Source organism: Apostichopus japonicus, chromosome 1 (assembly GCF_037975245.1).
Source record: "Apostichopus japonicus isolate 1M-3 chromosome 1, ASM3797524v1, whole genome shotgun sequence".
NCBI classification, from domain to species: Eukaryota; Metazoa; Echinodermata; class Holothuroidea; order Aspidochirotida; family Stichopodidae; genus Apostichopus; species Apostichopus japonicus.
In genome coordinates this window covers 6,130,471-6,157,678 of record NC_092561.1, presented here as the reverse complement: position 1 = coordinate 6,157,678, position 27,208 = coordinate 6,130,471, and the positions used below count along the sequence as shown (strand labels likewise).

The 27,208-nt window shown below is 39.0% G+C and overlaps 1 protein-coding gene, 1 long non-coding RNA gene and 1 pseudogene across 3 annotated transcripts in view; 1 reads left to right on the top strand and 2 right to left on the bottom strand.

Moving 5' to 3' along the window:
• Positions 1-398: 398 nt before the first annotated feature.
• Positions 399-27,208, bottom strand: part of LOC139965405 (uncharacterized) — a 72,982-nt gene continuing 46,172 nt past the window's right edge. The window contains exon 2 of the long non-coding RNA XR_011792235.1: positions 399-2,318. This is a non-coding gene — a long non-coding RNA (uncharacterized lncRNA). The remainder of the gene's footprint in view (positions 2,319-27,208) is intronic.
• Positions 2,314-8,634, top strand: LOC139971775 (uncharacterized; annotated as a pseudogene).
• Positions 8,771-24,748, bottom strand: LOC139965336 (uncharacterized). Of its 2 annotated transcripts, XM_071967586.1 has the most exons (11): positions 24,614-24,747; positions 23,677-23,788; positions 21,668-21,830; positions 18,730-18,919; positions 17,846-17,902; positions 13,881-16,902; positions 12,573-12,638; positions 11,544-11,594; positions 10,586-10,636; positions 9,601-9,696; positions 8,771-9,266 (listed from the first exon to the last, which is right to left on the bottom strand). In XM_071967586.1, exons 1-11 carry the CDS (start codon positions 24,659-24,661, stop codon positions 9,112-9,114), a joined length of 4,011 nt encoding a protein of 1,336 aa, XP_071823687.1. In that variant the 5' UTR covers positions 24,662-24,747; the 3' UTR covers positions 8,771-9,111. The 2 variants fall into 2 exon arrangements, with proteins under 2 accessions (XP_071823687.1, XP_071823694.1); XM_071967593.1 differs by lacking the exons at positions 11,544-11,594; positions 12,573-12,638 and having other exon boundaries at positions 24,614-24,748.

Here is a 27,208-nt window from a genome sequence, read left to right as displayed (position 1 = left end):
TATATATATATATACATACATACATATATATATATATATATATATATATATACATACATATATATATATATATATATATATATATATATATATATATATATATATATATATATATATACATATATATATATATATATATATATATATATATATATCGGTGATCATGCACTGAAGGAGAGCTAGTTTTGCTCGAAAGCTCTGCAAAAACCGAACATTGGCTGTTTTACTTCCAAACACTTACCTATTTTAATTATTGTATCTCACTCGAGATCCAGCCTTACTCTAAATGCATAGTTGTTTAACAGTTTTTCCGTTATTCCTATATATATATATATATATAAAATATTATTAGAGAAACCAGAGAAATAAGATATGACTCATAATTGACAAATAACGAGTACAGTTTTAGAGAATATATTGGAACCTTCGTCAGCAATACTTGGCAGTCGAATGAAAAGTACAAAATGTAACACAATGAAAGTATGACGCTAGATAAGTGTAAGTTACATTGATGGAAATAGGACCAAATAAACCATGATTATACATGAAGCGGATTAAGGAGCAAAGAACGGATTACATATAATTGTAGGCAGGGGGATAGGAAGCTTCCAAAAAGTGGGGGGGGGGGGGTACAATATAACAGAGGCACTTTCTCATTCCAAACCCACCACTCGTTATGCTATAAACTGATACCCACCGGCCATACCACTCAAATATATATGATGTGTTATTAAATGCTATCAATACTATTTATTGAGAATGATTATTGTTAAGCGTGCTACAAAAAAGATATGGGACGCCATTTTGAAAATAGCATGTACAGACTAAAAATAAATAATTAAAATAAAATATTAAAATTAACGAAGGCTTAAGATATCCAAAAGACAGACAGTTCTTCATCAAAGGGCACATTACATTTGCCAGTAGGGCACATTTGCTATTTTGACGAAAAAAAGTGGGGGGGGGGTGGGCAACATGTCCCCCTGGCTCCTACCCCCCTGATTGTAGAACTAATAGTTGTTAAGGGGTCCCAAGTCTTCGTGGAGGCCGGTGATGTGAGACTTAATACGAAAGATCCATTTACGTAGCGGATTTGAAGTTCGAGGCAATTAAAAAAACATTTTAGGTTTATGAGAGAATGACTATGAAGATTGAACTGTTCGGAAACGAGGAATCCTGCAAAATTTATCGCGAATAGATTTTTGTGATTATTAAAAAGTAAGCGGAACCGGGAATCTAAATTGCTTGATCACATTCTTGAAGTTTAGCTACATGTATTAGATTTGCCTTTTTTTTTTTATTGTGACTAGTCAATCGGTGAATTAGATGCAATGCAAATTATGATGCTTATCAACTACTGAACAGTAACAGGACTTTGCTAGCATATTGTTATTCCATAGAACGGTCACATTTGTTCTAATATTGATTTATCAGGGGCTTTGACGATTTGAACTCAAAACCGACCATCCTCAATCATCAGTGTTGGTGCATATCCAAACGAGCCTCAAGTTTCCACAAACAAAAGTTAGCGAACTTATTTACTAGCATTTACACACACATGGGTAAGGATTATGTCTCTTTATTGTTGCAATATCAGATTACTCTCATGTTTGAGTCATCACTGATAAGATAATTACTTGAATGTCTAAGGCAGTTTACATTCCATTTGTTTTTGTTCAATTATTACTAAATAAGCAAATACCTTTTACAAACGCTCTTATCGACAAGTTTTGTTTGAACTCTTTTGACTGAAAGTACAAAGATTCTTGGATAAAATCATCCGGGTAAAAGACAGAATATTCACTAAAAAATAATAGCAAATGCAATCAGTATTACGTTTAGAGCTGTAGCTAATTAGCAAAAGTGGTTGGACAGAATGTAAAAACAAACCAAAATCACTTTAAATAATGAGTAAGCCTCCCCTAAGTTCATCTGAAGTATCAGAAGAATCAGTATTACAGTTAGAGCTGTAGCTTCAGCAAAAGTGTGAGTAAGCTCCATCTAATGTTCATCTGAAGTATCGGTTTTCTCCACTTTGCGAACTAAATTGTATAGAATTAAAAATAAAATAATGGTCTAATGTGAAACTTATGAAACACTATGGAATAAAGCATATACTGAAACAATTACATATGAAAGTTACTTACGACAAATGGAGTTCTGACCGATTGGTCAATAATGAAGATGACACAAGTTGAGTAAAAGGTTAAAATCAAGATTAGTATTAGAATAATATATTTAATAATAATATTTGCTTTTTATATAGCGCTTTATACCAACGATAGGTCTCAAAGCGCTTTACAGACGTTATACTACCCCTGGTCAATGATAACCTGTCCCAGAGACAATCCCTCCAGTCGGCAGCAGTTATATACTGCGCCCAATGACAAGTTACCTCACAGGTACCCATTGAACCCCTGGGTGGAGAGAGGCAAGTGAGATAAAGCATCTTGCCCAAGGACACAACGTAATGAACTAGGCAAGAATCGAACCAGCAATCCTTGGATCACGAGTCCGACGCCTTAGCCTATTGGCCACCACGCTCTGTCATAAACATATATACGAACATATACAGAAAATAAACAGCAATGAATCAAACGACAATGAACACATTTCTGCTTCTTCTCCACTGCTGGCATACTAACACTACATTGAGAAATATAACACAGTGCTGATTCAAACAAAACTGTATCTGAATTTCTCTTGGGAATAACATGTTAATACTCCTTCACAATGTCCCTAAGAAATGAATAAATGGGATTCAAGCAATATCAACTCATTGCTTATCCATCCTTTCTGTGGACCTCTTCTTCTTGGACTTAAAGTATAAGGTATAAAGAATAAAGTATAAATGATAAAAAGAATAAATGATAAAATATAGACACTATATCTACTGGCTACAAACTATGACACACCTTTGCAACTTAAAACTGGCAAATGCCTATTGCAATAGTGTTATTGGCAAGTTATGTCTTGAACACTTTGGACTGATAAATGATAAAAAGAATTAAGTATATATTTGACAGCCAATAACTCAAAACGAATTGTTGAAAAGATATGATTATTTTTTCTGGAAGAGATATAGTACCACCCTGTTTGTACAGAAAAATCAAAAGAAATCTGCACAGTATTGAATTGAATGACTGTTTCGTTGTACAGTTTGGGTTTTGGAACACTTTTAATATTGATTTAATTTAATTCACCTAACTATGGTTTTCAGCGCTTCCGTAGTTTTCGGTGGTTTGTGAAGGTTGTCGAGTCTTGTCGATAGCTTCAGTTCAGTTAACGATTTAACTACGGCGAACTCTTGTTTGTCCGTAGCCTACTCTGTCAGTTTTACAGTAATTAATCCTGTGAGGGCTTGATTCTGTCACGAGTTGCTGGTTTATCCTGCCAAAAAATTGAATCGATGGCGCAATGAAAAGTAGGACTACTACAGTCAGGATATCCAGACTGTAGTAGTCCTTCTTTTCACTGCGCCATCGATTCAATTTCTGATTGCTGACCTGGGACTTGGAAAGAGGGACATAATCTGTCATGGAGGACTTAAAGATCAAACGACGAACGGCTAAGGCGAACTTCACGAGAAAAGAGAAGGCTCTGAATTTTCAGCTAGATGAAAGTCGCTCCTGCACCGAAGTTGATGATGCATTCATGGTTTCCGAAAGGCCTACACAGACATGACCAAGGTACATGAAGATTACACAGCGACCATTAAAGACGATGATCTCTTTGCGAAACAAGATGTCTGGCTGGACAAATGCCAAGAGGAATTCTTGAAGATGAAGATCAAGGATTACTGCAAACAGCCAGAGAGTCCATCACAGGCTGATGTACCTGAAGATGTCCTAGATGTTGAGAAGGAAGAGGATGACTCCATCAATGTCTCTACAGAAAGTCAACCTACGCCTAGTCCTACTGGTAGACCATGCAGTTTTAAAATGGAGAAGCCAAAGATGCCAAGGTTTGGCGGTGACGTCCCAGAGTACCACAGCTTCCGAGGAGATTTCCTGCACATGATTGAAGGGAGGTATACCCAGAGAGACAGAATAAGCCTCCTACGCACCTGCCTGAGTGGGAAGCCCTTGGAGATGATTAGAGGTATTGGTCAGGACTTTGATGCAGTGCTTGAATACCTAGACTCCGTCTATGGGGACACTCGCTTTATAGCTGATGCCATTGTTCATGATGTCAACTCTTTCAAGGCATTGAGAAACGGCGAAGATGCACGCTTCTGTGATTTGGTGCACCTGATCCAAAGGAGCTACAACACACTGAAGGAGGTCAAGCGGCCGCAAGACATGGACAATAGCCAGATGTTGGCTCTGATAGAGAGGAAGATGGGCAGTGATGACAGAAAGGTTTGGTTCAGACACCTCGAGCAAGAAAAGAAGCCTGCCTCACTGAGTCTCCTAATCAACTGGATGACAGGAGAGATGAAATCCAGGTTGAGGGCCATAGCGCCAGTAAGGAGTGAGACAGCTGATAAAGGAAAGGTGCATCATCTATCAATCAAGGGAGATGCACAAACGCAACAGAGGCCGTTTTACAGATGTTGGCTATGTGAGTCCAGCGACCATTGGACAGACCAATACAAGAAGTTCATTGCCATGGCTCAACCAAACCGATTGAAGCTGGCAATGGAGAACCACATCTGCTTCAGCTGCCTGAAGAAGGCAGGAAGGGACCATCGGATGACCACATGCAAGGAGAAGAAGCAGTGCAGTGAGTCAAGAGGTGGTGTTCAGTGCAGGTACTATCACCACTCACTCCTCCACGACGAGGCACGGGATAACGCTGTGGGATCGAACATAGCGTTCATCGAAGGCCAAGATGCCCTACTACCGGTTGTGAAGGCAGAGTTCGTTGGCAGTCAACAACGAAACAGAGAGGGCAACATTCTTCTTGACACTGGGTCACAGATCAGTATCATCCGACAGTCTGTTGCTGATGAGCTGAAGTTGACGGGACGCAATATCTCCGTGTCCATCACAAAGGTCGGTGGTGAGCAGGAAGAAGTAACGACGAAAGTGTACAAGGTTCCTATCCGTTCCATGGACAGTCAGCAAAGGTACACTGTTTCGGCCATAGGACTACCTTGCATCAGCGACGAGGTAACAGAGGCTTCACTGACAGAGGAGGCAAAACAACTCGGCTTGGATGTACATGAGCTGCATAGAGGTGGAGGCCCAGTGGACTTGCTTGTGGGCATCGATCATCCAAAGATGCATATCGGAGAGACACGACAAGGGGTGAGTTGTGCAGCTCGGAAGTCACCTCTTGGCTGGGTGGTATTTGGTGCCGCTAACACACCCTCACGATTGACCCACAGAGTCCTACATGTCCAAGCTGCCGTAACTGAGTTGTCAGAGTTCTGGAGTACAGAAGCAATGGGTGTGGAGGCTCCAGGATGTCAGTGTAACCCAACCAAAATGACAAAGGTAGAAACTGAGGAGTACGAAGTGATAAAGAAGTCCTGCAAGAAGGTGGGAAGTCAATGGATGGTATCCTATCCTTGGAAAAGAGATCTGAACGAGCTCCCAGATAACAAGAGCCAGGCTGAGAGAATGCTGTTCCATACGGAGAAGAATCTGGCAAAAGACGAAGACAACGCAAATGCATATAAGCAGCAAATGAAAGAGATGTTGGACCTGAACTTTGCCAGACAGCTAACGCCAGAAGAGATGAAGCTGTATGATGGCCCAGTTCACTACATCGGTCATCATGCCATCATCAGGCCCGAAAAGAAGAGCACCCCGTTGAGGATTGTTTTCAACTCTTCCTCAGTCTTCCAAGGACACAGTCTCAACGACTATTGGATGAAAGGTCCGGATCTTCTGAGGGATCTGTTTGGAGTCCTGGTCCGCTTCCGGGAAAGACCAGTGGGAGTCTATGGTGACATATCAAAGATGTATCATCGGGTCCTGATTCCTGAAATCGATCAGCACGTGCATCGATTCCTATGGAGAGATATGCAGACCGACAAGGAACCAGATGTGTTTATGAAAACAGTTGTCACTTTCGGAGACAAACCGGCTCCAGCAATGGCCCAGATTGCTCTGAAACGTACTGCAGAAGAAGGAAAGAAAGATCACCCTCAAGCCTCCCGGGTGATAGAGCAAGATATATACATGGACGACATCTGTACGTCGGTGATGACAGAAGATGAAGCGTCTCTCCTGACACAAGACATCGATGAGGTTCTGTCTGGTAGAGGTTTCAAAGTCAAAGAATGGATGTCAAATGCAGCACTAAGGGGGAAGACATCCGAAGCCAACAAGGAGATCCGAATGGTAGAGAACCAATCAAACGTGAAGGTGCTTGGGACAGTATGGAATCAACGGGAGGATGAGTTCTCTTACCAATTAATCCCGTACCAGGTGATTCCAATCCTGCAGACGATCTGTCTACAGGCATCGAGCCGACGAAACTGATGGAGAGATGGAGAACTGGACCTTAATTCCTCTACTCGCCGGTTGAGATGTGGCCAGAAACAGACATAACAACAGAGGGGAACACTGAAGACAGAGAACAACGCAGAGACCACCAAGTGGCCATGGTTGAAGTGGATGCAGACTGCATTGACTCTGAGAAGTACTCGAAATGGACTAAGCTGACTCGAGTTACTGCCTACGTCCAGAGGTTCGTGAGGAATCTGAAGGCTAAATGTAACAAGACGCCAAATGAAGATGAGCCACTTCCAGAAAGCAGGCAATCCTACCAAAGGAGCTGGAAGATGCTGAGAGTTTCTGGGTACGAAAGGCACAGAAGCCTTTACACGACAGACTGAAGAAGGGAGAGTTTGCAACGCTCAGTCCGTACATCGATGAGGGGATCATCAGAGTTGGTGGAAGAGCCGGTGGAGACGTGGTGTCCTACGAGCAGAGACATCCGGTGCTTCTACCTCATCAGTGTCAAATCGCCAAGCTGATTGTTCGATACCTTCATGAGAAGGGAGGTCATGGTGGGGTGGCCAGCACTTCCGCCATGGTGAGACAAAATTACTGGATCTTGGAGGTTCAGAGGATCGTCAAAACCGTCAAGTTCAGATGCGTTATATGCAGGAAGGCAGAGCACAAAGTTGAGACGCAGTTAATGGCTGACCTTCCTTCTCATCGAGTGGCTCCGTTTACACCTCCATTCCATTTCACCGCCTGCGATTACTTCGGCCCGTACCATGTTCGAGTGGGAAGGAACAAAACTACGAAACACTACGGGGTGATATTCACGTGTATGAACACTCGCGCCGTACATTTAGATGTTGCCGTTGATTGTTCAACGATGGAGTTTTTGCAAGTCCTACGCAGATTTCTTGCGATCAGAGGTCAACCAGCGGTCATCTACAGCGACAACGGTACTCAGTTCATCGGTGCTGAGAAAGAACTACGTCTTATGGTCCAGGGATGGAGTGAGGACGAACTGAGGGAATTCTGTGCAGCAAAAGGAATGGACTGGAAGTTTGTCACTCCCTCAGCTACCCATCAGAACGAATGCGCAGAGTCTTTGGTGAAGATTTGCAAGTTCGCACTGCGCAAGGCGATTGGAGATCAGGTTCTTACACCATTTGAGCTGCTCACATGCCTGACAGAGGTGGCCAATCTTGTGAATCAACGTCCAATAGGCAGGATGCCGAATGATCAAGACGATGGAAACTACCTGTCACCGAACGACATGCTGCTTGGACTCGCATCCACCGCAGTTCCACAAGGGCCGTTCCGGGAGACTCCGAATCCAAGACACAGAGTTGAGTTCGTCCAGAAGATAATAGACTCGTTCTGGAAGATCTGGATTTGTGACGTTTTTGCTCTGCTTGTTCCGAGGCGCAAGTGGAATGTAGAGAAGAGAAATGTTCGTGTAGACGATGTGGTTATGTTGTCTGATCCGAATGCAGTTCGAGGGAAGTGGACCCTTGGACGAGTAGTCCATGTGTATCCTGGATCAGATGGTAGGATCAGGAATGTTAAGGTCAAAACTGTTGACAAGGAGTATCGTAGACCGGTAACGAAAGTTGTTGTTATCTTTCCGGCAGAGGGTTATGATGATTGAGTGAGTGGGTTGTTGTTGTGTGAATGGGAACTTAGTCCCCATTGGTGGGGTGGATGTTTCGTTGTACAGTTTGGGTTTCGGAACACTTTTATTATTGATTTAATTTAATTCACCTAACTATGGTTTTCAGCGCTTCCGTAGTTTTCGGTGGTTTGTGAAGGTTGTCGAGTCTTGTCGATAGCTTCAGTTCAGTTAACGATTTAACTACGGCGAACTCTTGTTTGTCCGTAGCCTACTCTGTCAGTTTTACAGTAATTAATCCCGCGAGGGCTTGATTCTGTCAGAGTTGCTGGTTTATCCTGCCAAGAAATTGAATCGATGGTGCAATGAAAAGAAGGACTACTACAGTCAGGTTATCCTGACTGTAGTAGTCCTTCTTTTCACTGTGCCAATGACCTTGAAGTACAATACCCAGGCTAAAAACATGTGGAACATCAAAACAGGCAGAAACGTTTTTTTTTTTTTTTCAATGCCAAACTTTGAGGATTTTTCTTTTCAGGGTGGTACTATATCTCTTCCAGAAAAATAATAAGATTTTTCCAACATTGGAGCAACTTAACAACTTCATAAATTAATATTGAGAAAAAGCTACAACCCTGAAATTTGTTCGGTGTTAGAACTTTATATTATAATTAAAGTATAACACCTTAACAGCTCTAACAGCTCTTACTTTGGTAAAAAAAATGGCATCAAAACCCCTTCCTAATGCTGAATCGCAGCATGATATAGCAACTTTAGAGCTGCACACAACTTGCAAATATATTATAGGAAAGCATTGTAATCATTCTTTTGTTGTTTGTTCGAGACATACTATTGCTTCAGGGTACTTGATTCTTTCAGAGGTTAATATGTTTAGAACAAACAACACAAAAGAATGATTACAATGCTTTCCTATAATCATAGTGAAAAGAGCAGAACAAATCAACAACAAAAAAAACACGTCTCTGCCCTTTTCCACTGGCAAACTAACACTACATTGAGAATAAAAAAATAAAACAAAAATTATATCTTAATGTTACAATTACTTTACAATGGCTAAAGAAAAGAATAAGCTGATTGAAGCAATTAAAGTAATTGGCCTTCAATCATTGCTTGCATTCTTCCAGTGAATCTCTTCTTCCACTTCTCTCTCTCATTCATCACCTTAGTCCGTACAGTCTGCCAAGGGTATGGGCGTGAAAGTTTCGTCACTTTCATAAATCCCTCGACTTCAGTTTTATCTGTGGAAGTATAAAGAAAAAAAATACAGATTAAGAAAAATTATTTATGTAGCTTTTAAAGTGTTCTCATCTGTATTTGCCAAACTCTTCCAGACAAAGGAAGTTCTTGTCTTGTTACCTTTCCAAATAATTAAAGAAGTATCTAGTAGAAATAATTTGCGTGGGACGCATTCGGCGTCTAATGGCATGATAATAACTCATTTGCATGCTGGCAGCCTCATTTAGACCTATATTTTTATACGAAGGACATAAATGATGCAAGTTCAACTATGTATGCCATGAAATTCAATTTTAGTTTTGTAACCCATCGTCTAACACCTACTGTAACACTTACTTGGAATTGTCTTTGCTGTATGGTCAGTGATTATACTGTGAAAATGTTCCTTCACTAATTTTGTGTCGCTTTCTGTCCACTTGGTGTATGTTCGTGCTGCAATAAAAAAATATACATGTAAAACCTTATACAACCTACTTTATCAGACCTAACAGGAATTGGATAGGAAAGAATGTGGTAGTATATTACAAATACCTTATCACATGAGCAAGTCAGAAAGTGGAGTAACGGTGTACCATCGAAACCTATGAAATTGGCCCGCCCTCTAAAAATTTCCTAGCTGAGAGAATGCCTTTAACTGAGAAAAAAACTCTGGAAGCAGTTTGTTCAAGTGGATCTAGTGAGGAACCATGAAGAGCTAAGGTTGAAACTGAATGAATGTTTTGGTTGAAACAATCCATTGATCAATACACTAACTGGATAGGAGACAAAGTATAGTGAAGTTTTTGAAGCCACAGAGATGCCATCTTAACTCCTCCCAAAGGTTTATACATTCCACCAAATGGGATTGGTCAAATTCTTCATAATTTCCAGTTCCTATCCAGTTAATATGTCAAACAGTCAATCACATTCAATTTGATCTGTGTGTATCTGTCAACACCCCTGTAATGTATTAATACTGAAATAAAACATTTGGAAGGCTTCCATTCATGGTATAAGTTGCAAGATAAATGTATGTTTCATACAATTCTACCGACCATGAAAGTGCACCTTGGATCTTCCTACTAGCAAAAATGCGTGGTTGTAAAAGGTAACAACTGCTGGATACTGTTTTGTCAATTAGGAACTGTTGTAAAATCTATAATTTCACGCATATTACTAGGCATTCAGGGATGTTACTACTTTATACATGTTTGCTTTGCATATCTATAAGATGAATTTAGTTACAGTACGCACAAAAGCAAGCCTGGGTTGGAAACAGTTGTGTTCCTTACAACACTACATGCCATTCTTTCCCATCTTCATACCATATATCTATACTCACTCTTTTTTTCCTGTCCTGCTTTCACTTCTTCTGAACACTTCCTTTTCTTAGCTGCATGAAATATAAAGTTATCATAATCATAATCAGCAGTTATTTTTACAGCGCTTAAGCGACCACAAATGTGGGACAAACCCACAAGGTCTTAAGCATTACAACTTACATGTCCGGTGGCTTCCAATTCAACAGTTTAACTCAAATTTGGAATCTTTTGAAGTTTCGAGAGGTCAATTCAGATGGGAAAACCGTAGATTGCTCGTCGATGAAAAGCCCACCTTACTAGGACCCGGTCAGGTACTGAACCCGGAACCTCCCAATTGCTAAGCCTCATTGCTTCAAAGATCAAGTAAAGTTTCTTTGAAGGCATTTCAAACTTTACACTCACACAGGTCACAAAAAAGGTTGAACCCTCACAATTATAACGTTTGAATCAAAACATTTGCGTCCAAATCACACAGAAATAATGATCACCAAATGTAACGGTAAGTTAGTTCAAGGTCACAAAGATGTGCAGACTACTGCTAATGGATCATACGGAAAGCCTTTATATTGAATTGAGCATAACAATATTTTTTTAAATTAATGGTTTCGCTGCAAAGTACGCCGTTCTATCAGGATTTTCTGTTTGGTTCAAGAATCAAATGTGACACTTTACAGTTTAACATCACATTACATTAAGTACTACAAAAATATAACATTTACTTTGCACTACTCATGAAAGTTTTGAAGAAGGTCATATGCAAAAGGGTCACGTTATCATTTAATTGCTGAAACAATATACTGGATAAGCTGGCTGTCAAAGACATGAAATCAAGGGCCAAGGAAGGTAAAATAACCAAAGACGTGAAGGTTTATGATAATCGAGATTTGATGTGTGGACCATTTAGTCGGAAGCATTCTTCAAAGTTCTACGCTAAGCTAAAGATCCTCCCATGAGGGGGCTGGAGCAAAATTTCTGTACCTGTGCCTTTGTCACACTCGTTGACTTCATGATGCTCAACAGCACTAGGCCCTGTGAAATAAAATAAATAAAATTACAAACATTAGAGCAGGCAAATCCTTAACTATTCATTGGATTAATAGGGACATAGTAAAACAAAATAATAAATGTCCTAAAATCTCCAAATTTTGACTACTTATCTCAAAATGTTGACATTTTATCTCCAAATTTTGTATAGAACCTTAACTGCACGGTACAACACACATACCACAAAACTGGTAAATAGAAAGTATGGTATTCTTCTTTTCACATCTATGCTAACATTATTAACTAGACCTCACAATTTCTACGACACCATCTATTTCATGGCAGTGTCAATAGTGCGCGTTTCTTCCATACTCCTAAAAAGAGTTAGAGACCTGTAGATTCTGTGATTATACACAACATTTCTGATACAATATTTAAGTAAAACTACTATATACGAACCTGATATAGGATGTCTGTCTCCATGAGAGTTCAACACTTGTTGTGTAATATGAAAGTTTCTCCTCAGCACTTTGTGTATAATATTAGATGACGTAACATCTGTCTTCATTTTTGTCTTTAAGTTTGAAAACTTCCACCGATGGTATGTCTGATGTCATTGTCTTAATATAGTGTTGCTTGTAAGTCAGGGGGGTAGGAGCAAGGGAAGGGGAGGGGGTACCGGGGGAACGTGCCCCCCCCCCACCCCACTTGTTTACCAAAATAACAAATGTGCCCTACTGGCAAATAAAATGTGCCCCTTTGATGAAGAACTGTCTTTTGGAAATCTTAAGCCTTTGTTAATTTATAATTTTTTTTAAATTATTCACGTGCACCATAATAGTATTGATAGCATACTTACACATCATATATATTTAAGCGATACAGCCGGTGTGTATCGGTTTATAGCATAACGAGTGGTGGTTGTGGAATGAGAAAGTGCCCCTCTGATGTTGTGCCCCCCACTTTTTGGAAGCTCCCTACCCCCCTGCTTGTAATATGGTGACAGTGTAATATGTATCATACCTGAGACGTCCGGATCAGCGTCATCCACTGCCTGGTTCCTGGTCTCTAGTAAGCAGTCATCATGACCTACCAATGATATCAAATATTAACACATCGGTAATAATAATAATCGTAATACACGAACGACAATAAAAATTTGACAACTGTAATGAAAGTCAAGCTTATATAGACCGAAGACAATCTGTAATGGATCGGTTGTAATTTATAAAACTTCAATGACTTTTCATTGATACTGAGGATACAAATGACTATAGTGTTTACACAGGTCCAACAATCGGGAACCGGGTACCCGAGAGCCATTACCCATCGGGTATCCGGGTACCCGGACAAAAAAATTGTTTACCCTCGTGTATCACGATTTTCAAGAAATTTCATATTGGATGCTATAATAAATGAATTATATTCTTTACTGACAATGTTTTCATGTTCAAATACGTACATGTTTGTAAGATAAGGTATAAAACCTTCCTCAATAATTTCTATTTGTTTTTGTTTCATTCATTAACTTGTTAATAACTTCATATAATTATTATCACTACTAACATCACACTGCTGCCGATGCTTATGCTTGCTCTCCACGTCTATTGGATCAGACCATATAAGTATCAAATTTAGCTCTTAAACAGTTGTTACTACTACTATCTATTATGCAGGCCAAGGGTTCGCATTAGCCGCTAGATTGTGCGATTCGCTAAATTTGATCGCATTTGGAATAATGATTAGATGAATAATGTAAAAAGCCACTTGCGATTATTATTTCTTAGTTATCCCGTCTATAATCCATTAACATCTCGTAAAATTCCTTGTCAGCTTTCCCTTCTATGAAATAAAGGAATGAATAAATAATAATTGTGAGAATTCTTTCAATTTCTTCCACATGGTAGCCTAACACCACACTAAGTCAATGAGAAATCTAGCTAAGACTAACCATCTGTTTACTCACTGAAATTGTGACGCAGTTATAAGATATCCATGGAATAATTTCATTATTGCTGTTCAATTGACCACATGGTTGCCTAACACCAGACTAAGTCAATGGGGTAATCTAGCCTAGCCATCTGTTTATTAGCTAAAATTGTGAGGCAGTTATAAAAATATCCATGGAATACTATTGTTATTGCTGTTTCTTCGACCACATGGTAGCCTAACACCACACTAAGTCAATGAGAAATCTGCCTAACCGTCAGTTTGCAAAACAAAAACAAAAAATATCACACTTTGCGTAGGATTCAGGTAGGTACCCGGATAACCCATGCAAACACTACAAGTGACGACATTAATAGTAATTAAATTATAGATTATTCAAACCTGCATCAATCTGTTGTGGCTGCCCAACCTCAACGACTTCCTTAACAGCAGGTGGTGCTTCGTCTATATTCTCGCTGACGTCGGTCGAGTATCCCATATGTTTAAGGTACGACGCTCGTTCAGACGCCGGTACATCCATTGATGCATATAAAGTACTGATGTGATGTCGGTTTCTTGTAGCAGTCAGTCTGGTTTTGCTCGACACCTCTGCATCGTGACAAATGCCACTAAGTGCATGCCAACCCATGACATGATTAGGTGATGATTGGATGCGAGGAAACACATATCCATTGCTCGCCAACACACCTGCTGAAGACCTTGCTGCCGAGCTTGTCAGAACCTCAATTGCCTGTATGCAATCATCTGGGAAAAGGACAGGAACAAGACGGTTGTTTCCTCTGACTGTCTGGTAAGTGACTTTCAACTTTGTGAGCATGTGTTCCTCAATTGGATCAGAAATTGCATCAGCTTGTGTCTCGTCAATCCATGCATCTGCCATGGCCTCCTTCCATTCTTCAATGGACAGCCTACAGGGTTCACCACAATGTTTTGCATTAAATAAAGTAAGCCTTGCTACCACCACGTCTCGTAACTTCTTAAAGTTGTATGAGTCCCAAACAATGACATCATTTTCCATCATGGTGGTTATCACTGTTGATATGTAGTTCTGCAGCTTCTTAACATCTTCCTCGAGGGGTAAGGCTGCTGGATTTCTGAGATTGGCTTTCCTGCTTTGGTCTATTTGGTGTTTTGCATCACCAAATAAATAATTGTGGTTTAGTTCCAAAATGGCAACAAACTGGTCTATCTCTTCTGCAGATGCGTTTTGTCCTTCAACCAAATGGGTGGCCTTTACTATTTTACAAGATTTCTTCAACAAGTAGAAGAGTCCAATCTTCAGGCCTGGCTTGAGTTCATTACCTTCTCCTGAATATGATGAAATTGCCTCTGTCAAACAGTAAAAGTTTCCGCTCTGAAACATGTCTCTTGCAGTACCTCTTTCCAGGGGTCCTGTGCCATGTATCTCGTGTTGCTCTTTGAAGCACCGGTACAAAGAAGCCAGCCGCCTCATATCGGACATGACACATTTTCGAACTTCGGTCTTCTTGATATCCTCTTTGTTTCTGCTTGCATCCCACAATCTCTTTCCTATGTCAACAATAACAGGATCACTGCGACAGACTTCACTGACTTCATCCTCTCTGAATCGATGGAGTATGTCACGCTGAAATTCAGAGATATTCCGATTCAGTCTACACTCAGGCGTGACCAAGGATACAGGGACTGAACATGCTTGCAAACAGCTATCTCCTTGACAAATGGCCTTGTGTCTTGTGAAGAATCTAGTGGAATAAAACCCCTTACACAAGCCACAGATGACCAAAGGGTTTTCAGTGGCAACCCTCCTTTCCACTTCATATTTTGGGTTGTCGACTTTCATCTGTAATTGGTTGGCATGTAAGATTCCTTCTTTCCTCATCAAGGCAAAAGTTTCCTCCATTTCCTGTTTGGGTAGTTCAAGGGCCCTTTTAACTTGTTCTTCATCCTTATGGACAAGCTTGATGTGTCTAGTTAGTTTTTCTTTGTAATACTTCCCACAAAATGGACACTTTCTTGAAGGTTTCTTGTACCTTGGTGGTTGTTTCGAATTTCCAGCAATGCCGTTTGCCTCTTTGTTAACAGTCTTTGAAGAAGATGCTTCAGAGAGATGTTGGAAGACCTCACTACTGTCCCTACCATCTGACCCACAACTACCTGACACACGTTCCCGAGTAGTACACCTTAATGACAACAGCCTTTTGTGTTGTGGCAGTTTTAGCATCGTCTTTCGCTTCCCTTTTTTGGCATGAGACCTTCTTTGTGTTTTGTCACTTTTGCAGCTAGAGTATTCATTTTCATGATCCTCAGTAATAAACCCCAAAGAAGTTTTCGTGGCAGTCCTCTTTTCCACTTCATATTTTGGGTTGTCGACTTTCATCAGTAATTTGTTGGCATGTAGGATTTCTTCTTTCCTAATCAAGGCAAAAGTTTCCTCCATTTCCTGTTTGGGTAGTTCAAGGGCCCTTTTAACCTGTTCTTCATCCTTATGGACAAGCTTGAGGTGTCTTGTTAGTTTTTTTTTGCAATAGATCCCACAAAAGGGACACTTTCTTGTAGGTTTCTTGAACCTTGGTGGTTGTTTCGAATTTCCAGCAATGCCATTTGCCTCTTTGTTAACAGTCTTTGAAGAAGATAGCTTTTCAAAGACCTCACTACTGTCCCTATCATCTGACTCACAACTACCTGACACACGTTCCCGAGTTGCACACCTTAATGACATCAGCCTTTTGTGTTGTGGCAGTTTTAGCATCCTCTTTTGCTTCCCTTTTTTGGCATGAGACCTTCTTTGCGCTTTGTCACTTTCGCGGCTCGAGTTTTCATTTTCATGTTCCTCAGTAATAAACCCCAAAGGGGTTTTCGTGGCAGTCCTTCTTTCCACTTCAGAGATATTCTGATTCACTCTTAACTCAGGTGTCATCAAGGATACAGGGACTGGACTTGCCTGCAAACAGCTATCTCCTTGACAAATGGCCTTGTGTCTAAAGAAGAATCTAGTGGAATAAAACCCCTTACACAAGCCACAGATGACCAAAGGGTTTTCAGTGGCAGTCCTCCTTTCCACTTCATATTTTGGGTTGTCGACTTTCATCTGTAATTGGTTGGCTTGTAAGATTCCTTCTTTCCTCATCAAGGCAAAAGTTTTCTCCCTTTTCCTTTGGGGTAGTTCAAGGGCCCTTTTAACCTGTTCTTCATCCTTGTGGACAAGCTTGATGTGTCTGGTTAGTTTTTCTTGGTAATACTTCCCACAAAATGGACACTTTCTTGAAGGTTTCTTGTACCTTGGTGGTTGTTTCGATTCACCAGCAATGATGTTTGCCTCTTTGTTAATAGTCTTTGAAGTAGATGCTTCAGACAGCTGTTGGAAGACCTCACTACTGTCCCTATTTTCTTCAGGGTAATGTGTAAGGTTCTTGGCTTTTTCCTGAAAAACATTAGGATATTTAATGGATCAAGTGTTCTTAAGAGACATGTCATCCCAATGTTTGATTGCTTATCCATATTTATCACAATGAGAACGTCAACAGTAATTTACTACTGCTAAACCATTAAAGGTTAGACATAACATACCTTGATACAAATAGAAAAGACGAAAGTAAACAAAACAAAAGTTTTAAGTCATAACGCACCAACACATTAAAGGTTCAAACAGTACAGTTAACTCCCATTCACATAACATGTCACAACTCTAAAGGAATTTATGTAAGGCATGATGCTTACAATTACCTCCCATACCAAATATAATTTTGTTTAATTTTCCCTTCTTGAAAATATCATTTTTTTTTTATCAATATTCACTGACCCCACAGACCTTTGACCTCAAACTAAAAGGCTTATTTTGTGCAATATATGGCATTCATATACTGTACAAATCATGGTATCTGTCCATGTTTAAGTTACTGAGATATCATGTTTACAAACTGGCCAACACACCCACACACAACCCAACACAAACAATAAATCAGTTTGATTCTATGTCTCCCTAATATATAAACATCTCAATATTATTGGTCTGATTGCATGTCTACCAATTGTGCCTTATGGAAGTGTGTGTGTACTGTAGGATGCACAGTCAGACGGCACAGTCCAGGTTGGACAATCTGGCCAGATACCTTACCTAGAACTTATAATAGCAAGAGCACAGTTAAGCAACCTTATTTTGATATCCCACCTCCTCAGCTGGTCATACGTTTATTAATCATTAATCAACTATTGTCTTCTTACCATAGAAGCCATGGTTTTTCAAAGAGGCTTACTGGCACTGGTCAAACTGATTGATGGTCTTTAAAATGTAACATGCTTACATTTCATTAAAATCTTCTATACTCTGAAAAAAAACCCTTAGTAAAAAGATATTTCATACATACCGACTGTTCTGAGGAAGATTCTTGTGGAACTTTGTTTGTTTCCATCTGTATCTGCTCCTGGAATGAGATGCAGAGTTTAATGGTATAGTAAATTCTGGTCAAATTTGTCAGATAACAACTTAGTATTTTAATACACCAATACCAAATAGTGCAGATCTACCCTACAGAGATTTTATTGATTTGTTATGCAACATGAAATAATGTACACATTAGTTAATTGCATATATTCTTATCACTATATTATTAATACAGTTTAAATTCAAAATGTATGTTTACATCAGTGCACAAGTTTTCATCACAATGTTTCATTTTAAAGTATCTCTATATCTTCAATAGAAGTATCATTTTCTATCTAATTCAATTTTTTTTCTAAAATAGCAACTGGGTTATAATGCAGGTAACATTCTTAAAGTCAGTATAATTCTAAATCTCCCTAATGTAGCCAACCAAAGTGTATATAGCTGAGTTGTATAGCATTAGTACAACATATATTCAGTGTCTCCTATATATATCTATTTATCACATACATATATATTATTTGTGTTAAATAGAGAAAATTCCAAGTGTAAGCATTGTTCCACTTAGAAGTGAAATCAGGTATCATTTTTTAGCAAAATCAACAACTTTACCAATATAGCAACTAGGTTTTGCAAGAAAAGTTTCTTAAAAATCAGTTTGATTATACTGTTCGTCTCCCTAATGTAGCCAACCAAAGTGTATCTACATAGAGCAAGTTTCTACAGCATTAGTGCAATATATTACTGTCTCCCAAATATATCAAATGATCACAAACTCTATATATGTGATTTGTGTTAGAAATTTCCAAGTGTAAGATTGTACCGTTTACGGTTCTCATGTCTAAAACAAATGTACCAACAACATACCCTCTTCCTCCATGGTAGATCACTGACGCCATAGTCACACCTCAGCTCGCTTCCCTTTTCTATATCTTTCAATGCAAAGAGGCACAGTTTTGGCACTCCTTCCAAAGAAACAATCCTCATCTTGCAGTTTGCCATGTTTGTACCATCGTTAACCATCCTTCCATTTCCACACGAATCTGTAGCATCGATGCTTCAAAAATGGAAAAAAAATAATGGGTCAGTTAAGATTATTTAAGGCATCTCTGCTCCTGAGTTCATGAAAATCCACAATGGCGATATTATGAGACAAGATAATGGAACTGGATGCTGAAATTAGAGCTTTGTAGAACATAATTGTACCTGTCAAGTTCAACTGAATAGGTACCGCCTGCTGTGAACAAATTTTGTTGTAACTTTGTCAAGGTGTCACACCTATCTCATTATTGGAGAGTACTTTAAACATGATCTATATTCACACAGAGTTGTAAAATATGAAAACCTTTCCCTCTCTGCTTCTCCTTTAAGTTATGTCACTCAATTATTTTACAAACATGACAGATCAAATGTGCCCTGAGATCTATTAGATGTCAAAACAGTGAATACACATTTGATAGGATTATGCTTTTAGTATTACTGCTAATCTTGACAGAAACCTGAAATGATAACTGAAGTTGGTGTGACAAGATGGTTTTTGAGAATAGGTCAAAGATCAAAACCTTTGTAGGATCCCCCCCCCCCCCGAGGGAACAGTGTCCTTGGCATTGCTAAGAATATTAGTAAGACTGGATTATTTGTAAATTAAACAGTATGTGGTATTCCAACTAATCCTGTATGATATGTACCATATACAGCAGGTAAGTTAGCCTACAAAACCAGCACATGCTGTATGTGATATTAAACTAGTGTTCGACTGATAATCGGTTACATAATCGGCATCGGGCCGATTATCAGACAATCTGTAAATAATCGGCATTGGCAAAATCCAATGCGCTACCGATTATGCGGAACCAATTATTACGTTCCCCACATAAAGGATTGTATTTTTCCGCTCTTTTGATTCACCACAACCACAACGGGAAAAGAATGTAGATCATTCCATTCAATGCTACTGAAAGCAGGGGAAGGTAACGGTATCGCAAGTCCCTCATGGGAGATTGTACTAATGCTCTTCCATATACTATCCAGTTTTGGCAGTTAACATCATACAGTATACCCGCAATAAGCTTAGGGGGACGCCGTAATGTTCTCAGTAGTTCTACTGCATTACAGTATTTTGTGATTAGGCAAACACACTTACGCATTTTTTTTACCCATATTAACACAATTTTTTCCCCTGACCGCATGTACCATACATGCTAATATAACCCCTTTCAGTACCTGAACTCCCGCAACCCACTAAAGCAAGTTTAATATCCAGCGACACGTGCGACAAAGTCAATGGGACTTAAGTCTGTGATTTCTTTCACATGTAGTTAAGTCAATGGAGAAGCGCCATTGACTTACTGTGTTTAATCGTTTGAAACAACGTTCCATCAAAGTATTCCCTCGCAGATGGTAATCATGGAAAACTTGAAGCAAATGTTCGGTATTGTTTTATTTTTCATATCAGATTATATATTTCGATAACATATTACGAAATTACGAAAATTTTATAACCGTTCGATCTACTTTTCACTTTATTTACGTTGGAGTTGCAATACTGATCATGGCTATAATACTTTGTAAAAGCTGGCCTAACTTTTTTTTTCATTTTGTAGCCAATGGCTACTATTTTCCCCCTTCTGTTGTCTGTACAGCACTGCCATTTACTGTGTTGTGGTGGGATTGCAATATTGCGACTCATCGTTATGAACATACAGCGCCCCATGTATGTATTACAGTGTTCTTTATTTGCTTTAGTGTAAGTTGTTCATTGCATCTTTGATTGTTTTGGCCTAGAAGTTGGTAATCATGCATAACACTTAATCATATATTAGGCCAGTCTCACTAAAATGATGCAATTATCGGTAATCGGCCAGATTGTCACATGAGCTAATCGGTAATAACCGATTATCATATTGTCAGTTGAATATTAAGTGATAACCTCTACAACAGAGAATCATTTTGCCTGTAGAAGAAACAGATGTTTTGCAAACACTTCAATCCTTTTTGATCAATCTAGGATAAGTCCTTGATAAGTTGATCGATTAATTGCAAGGTCTCAACATTGTTTTCTTTTGCATTCAGTCTGCCGAGGTGATGGGTAATGACATTTCCTCTATTTTGAGGGTATCAATTCAATCTATATTTGTAACATAACCTGTTTTTAGTTCCACACTAGTGTACAGTAGGTTGAACATTATAGAACTGCCACAAAATATTCTGAGTTCTCACATGTAGTTAAGTCAATGGCGATGTCTCATTGACAAAGTGTGTAAAATCAGAAGACGTCGACAGAGCGATTCGAGTAATACAACAATTGTATGCCACACACACGTTCGCGTAATTTGTATTCAAGATAGAGCTACTGTAACGTACTGAGTAGAGATATTCAGTTATTCAGTTTGTTTATAGTTGCATTCGAACAGCACAGTGACCTTCTGCTATCGTTATTTTTATTATTTTTCCAAAGATCAAATCAGTTTTGAGTGAGAGTGATTTCTTTAACAGTCATTTGTGACACTATTTACTGAATTTTGTACCGGTCGATCAGAAGTTCGAGGGACAGTCGGTATTAGATCTTTTTACTTGGAGTACCGGTCAGCAAACGTTAGTGCTGGCCAAGTCCGACCTACGTAGCTACAACACTGGTTTGTATACATGTGTCTGTATGCTAGTGAAAAATTTTTTTTTTTTAACTGAGTATGCAGATGAACAACTTTCAATTACAATACTGTCTACAATGAGTAGACTTCAATATTGTCCTAATACAATTTAAATGTAAAACAAGTTAAATAACTAGTATAAATTTACAACTCACCATTTTGTTTTCCCATTATGACAAAAGAAATAAAGGAAACTTCCTACTTCTTCTGGATAATTGGCTTCTCTATGTTCCCCTTCTTCTTGAGAAATTAGTTCTCCTCTATATTCCAAAAGAAAGTCTCCCTTCTTGAATCGTTTCTCACAAAAGACACCGGAGCCTGGGTAAAGAAATGAGAAAAAAAAATGATGCTTGGAAGCCAAGACTAACCAGAATGCCAGTACTGATTGTGATTTCTTGCCGTAAAAGGTGTCAACATCCATGCTTTGACATACAGTATGTGTTCTGTTTTGTGTTCCAACTGTATTTTGTGGTATATCCTGGTCATAAGGTGTACGTTTTAAGTGATACATGTATCCAAGGCCGACATCAATACTGCACAATTTTAGCAAAGTCAGTGTGATGATTACTTTTTGCACATGTACAGTATGAGTTCCAACACACTAGACCAGGGGTTCCCTAACTGGGGTGCATGAACCCCCATGGTGTGCGTGAGTCCATATCCAAGGGGGTTCCTGAGACGATTCTGAAATTCAAAACTAGAGTACTTTTTGTTGAACTAAAATCTGATATATCATAGATATAATTTAGTAATGTACAAAAGTCGTACCTATCGACAAACTCTACAATATTATACTATGAACTTGATCTTTTACGAAGCACTGTTATGCGTATTAATAATGAATCAGATTGTGTCTCCAAAAGTTGGGGGTTCGTGGACAACTCTGACATCCACAGGGGTTTGTGGGAGGGGGCGGGTAAAGTTAGGGAAACCCTGCACTAGACTATAATTCTTTCTCCTAGGAACAGGGACTTGTTGGCATCGCAACCAACTGAATGCAAAGTTTACATATGGGTTCAATGTGTAAGTCTTACTCATTAAAGTAGGCCACAGGATTTCACATTTCATGGAAAATAATTCTTTAATTCAGTGCTCAGAAGTCAAGTGTTCAGAGATTGTTTAGCAATTTGGGGTTTATGATTTTTTTTGCCTGTAATATATTTGAAGCATTGCTAGTATACAGTAAGAGGTGTAATCTACAAAGTTCTATAAATACTCTACAGTACTCTTCGGCAGTAATCCTAGGTGCCGGGCTGTAAATATAGGAAAAAACATCAAAGGAAACATCCTAAATATTGGCCATTATGAGCTTGATATAACTGATTCAGATATATATAAAGGGGAGAATAGTGAGGTTTTTGACTACCACTGATGATTACTGCACAGAAAACCCATATTTTTCTTCCATTTTCCCAGACTTAATGCAAATCATATTGATATCAATTCATTAGTTTATATGTGACAGGAAAGCCTAAGCACAGCAGCCATTGTACATCATTGCTATTTTTGTTTTGTTTTAAAGGAGGCTTATCGTAATATACAGACTACAATTCCTATACTAAAGCAAACAAAACCTGTTCACATCATTTATTGGTGACTTTACCAAGCCACAACTTTTGAAGGTTCTTGCATATAAATAAATGTAGTACCCTTGGGCCACTCTAGCAGAACTACTTGTCTTTGCCACAGACTGAAGTTGTATATATGTATGCAGGGATGTGCCCAGGTTTTTGCTGAGTGCCGGGTACGCCGTCCTGGGGGAGGTGGTGAAATTTTTGAAGGTGCTCAGATGCCAAATGCTGGCACTTGTGTAGCTTTTCAAGCACATACACTAGTACTAGTTTTGCTAACAATTTACATTTTTAAATTTTTTTTAGTCAAAATATATTACGTACCTGGTAAAAGAATGCACATGCGCTTACCACTGAGCTGTCACTCCTACAGTTGTAGTTGTTCCAAATTGGCAAGGAATCAAAAGTACAGTAATACATGTCATGATGAATTAAAATTCGTTTTCTTGCAATCTGTCACCAGCATAGATAACTTCTCCCATGCTCAACTATCTAGGAAAGTTCAAACCGATGATATGTGACATCTGCTGTTCTGTGCATCTTTCAAATAATTGTAAATGCTTCACAAAGATGAAAAAAATTAAAAATTGTACCTATGAACTCATCTATGAATCCCAATCGGAACCCTTCAGTGTCTTCTCCTTTAAGACAGGCATCGACAGCTCTCTCCTCCTCTGATTTTCCTGTTCTTCTCCTTCGACTCATCTAAAGGAAAATAAAAACAAGTTCTAACACCAGTGGCAACATTTAGGTCATTTCTACAAGGCCATTAGTGTTTACGTGACTGTCTGAATTGGTCAAAGAATGAGTAAAAAAAGTCAAATTTGATCAACAGTATTAGGGGAGGCACAGAATACAGCACACCGGTATTCGTCATCGGGTATACCGGAAGTTTTTTTTGCTTATGCCGACGCACCCTAGTAGTAGGACTAAGCTACTTAATTTAGACTTGAGTTAGGCTAGGCCATGAAACTGGAAGTCAGTCTCTAGAAAAATATTGAATAAAAACAAATGAAGACCAAGGCCTAGTATAGTATTTTCAACACATACATTTAAAGTCTGATTTTGCAATCCATAAACAAGAACTAATCAGATACTGTACCTATCATGGAAAGTTAAACCATCTCTTTCAGTATTTTTCAGAAATGTCGCAAGTGATGAAACAATTAAAAAACCGGGAGAATAGAATATGAAACCGGGATCGAGATTCAGGTAAAAACTGGGAGTCTCCCGGTAAAACCAGGAGAGTTGACGACATGGCGGAATGGATTGAATCCAGCTATGGCGGTACGTTCCTATGGCGGAATGGCACTGAAAACGCTTAGGACTGAGCATAGGCTTGTGTGATACCTAGGCTATTGACACACAAGCCTATGCTCTTAGACCTATGCTACTCTACTCTACAGTCAGAGTCATAGACGAAGGGATAGGGGAAGGGGATACAACCAAACTTATATTTAGATACTTCCAAGTTCCAACAGGTGAACTCATCGTCATCATAAGAAAAACAAATTTTAGACTACGTCTTACCATTCTTGGATTATCTTTAAAACAACAACTGCTGACAAGTGTTTTCATCAGTGTCAATCAGTCTAATTTCTAATATCTTTCGCCTGCAACCTGGCCTGGAACCACACGTATATCGTGGACATGCAACGCATTGACTAGTTACGTTAAATCAATAGCGGAAATGCGATGCGAAAACGAATTGACATAATGCGTCGGTTTCAGCGCTTGTGCATGTCAGACGTGCTCAGACCCCATCATTTCCAAAAGTGGGTATATTTTAGTGAATCGACGGCGAATGAGATATACAATTTAAATGTTGCGGTGGTGAAACATAATGCATAATCTTGGGTTGTTCGTCTAAAAAAATGAATGTCTCCATATGGCTTTTTTACAAGGTGAGATAAAATCTATGTTCGTTTATCAAATATATGACATCGAACAACAAGTGGAACATACCCACTTTGTCTTGTGTTGAACGATGTTCCTCTGCTGGCACGTGAGGTTGAACAGAGCTTAGATCTAAGTAAAGAGTGTCATAACATTAGGGAGACAGATATATGTATCCGTTTTGTAATTATCTCTGTATATACGCTATTTTACAAACCCCGATTCATCCATCTATCCATTCATCCATATATATATATATATATATATATATATATATATATATATATATATATATATATATATATATATATATATATATATATATATATATATATATATATATACAAGAAGTAACACTGTAACTTGATAAACAATATCACAATATATCGCACTAAACTCAAGATAGTTTAATAGACAGTAACCTATTTTGCCTGAGTGAATAAATGAAAAAAAAAAAATTATACCTTCGTCATAGGGATGTAATGGGGATGAGGCTCTTTACCTAAAGATGCAGACAAAATTTTCCAGCATTTTTATTAAACAATCAACTGCAGCCATCGAAATATTCCTTTAAGAATATATACGATTTGCAAGTTTGGCCCACTAGTAATGGCTTTTAAAAAATTATGTAAGTCTAACCTCCAGTTTTCTGTCCTTAATTATTCAGAAGCAGCCTGAGAAATCCCTATCTAACTATACATATTCTTCAAGGGACGGAAATCGACCACTTGCAACAATCACCCATAAGGCCGGTCTGTAAACATATATATTACATATTACCTATATTTAGAAATACTTATTGTTATATATCATACCCGATAAAAATAAAAAACATGGAGAGAGAATTACCTTTCGTATATACTTACCATCTTTAAGGCAAAATTCAAGTTTTGATATGCTGAAGCCCGCTTTAATTTAAAGAATATTTTTCTCTTATTATTCAATAATGCAGGTTGTTGTGCAGCTTGGTGGTGTCAATTTTAAATATGCTCTAGATGCTGAAAAACTTCTATTTGAACTAGAGTTTTGAAACATGAGATAAGTATGCATTGGATTTCAAGATTTATTAAAATGCCTGTATAAGGCGTCGTTGATAACGAAACCTGATGCCGAGAATGTTGAAACCAATCTCCGACTGAGTTTCACTTACAGTACAACAAATGTACTGGATCCTAGACATTCCGGCCCTAGATTCAACATACTGCAAACATATTCTCTACAGCCCTGTAAAGTATGATAATTTCGTGTTAAAAACCGCATAGACCTGCAAATGCTTTCTGTGTCATTATTGATGCAACTATCAAACTCCTCAGTCTTCTTACCCTTTTCACTAATTATATAGCTACTAATTAGACCTAATTTATAGTCTGAATTTGCCTCAGAATGCATCATTTCACATCTATTTTTTCGTGGAGAAGGACCCCTAGACCCTCGAGCTAACATGGGATTCGCCTTCAACGACCCCAGGGCAGTACCCCCTACTTTATAATATCCCGGGGTCACTTCTGGTCCTCCATAAAGGTTCAGGCCTATATGTACCTAAATCAGTCGGAGGAAATTTTGAATATGCACCCCTCTCCCAACCCACCTATGAAATCCTGCCAGGGATCCACATCAAGATTGCATCTCACTCCGCACTCTCACTGGCACCTGTGAAGCAAACTTACGTCACCTGCTTTCTGTTCCCCCTAAAAGTTGATCTCGTTTTGGGGTGCTCACGCTTCCAAATATCTAGCGATGATCCCTTTTACCAGGAGCCTTGACAACCTGGTTCCGAGATCGAAATGATAGCTACACGTGTTACTTCTCTACAGTCCAATGGTACTTCGACAACTAACACCATCGCATTTACGTTAACACACAAGCAGTCTACTCTATAGTCAACGACGTAACGCCAGGGGTTTGAGAAGGGACGACCCCAGGCTCCAGAATTACCTGATGGCCCCAGATTTAAAAAAAAACAAAACGATGCACACAGCACATTGCACATGACAGGATCAATATCATCAAGAAGATGTGGGATCTCGCTGCGCTAGTATGATCTAACAATTGCTTGTTTCGCTTGCTTTAGGTGCCCAACTAATCCTTGCCACACCCCAAGTAAGTTAATCCGTAAGCCCCTGCGGATGCATGGATTGTGAAGACACAGAGATGAATGTGTACTTGTAGTCTCTATACAAAAACGTCCCCGATATTGAGTCTGGGTAAAACAAAAGGGATTTAGGGTGC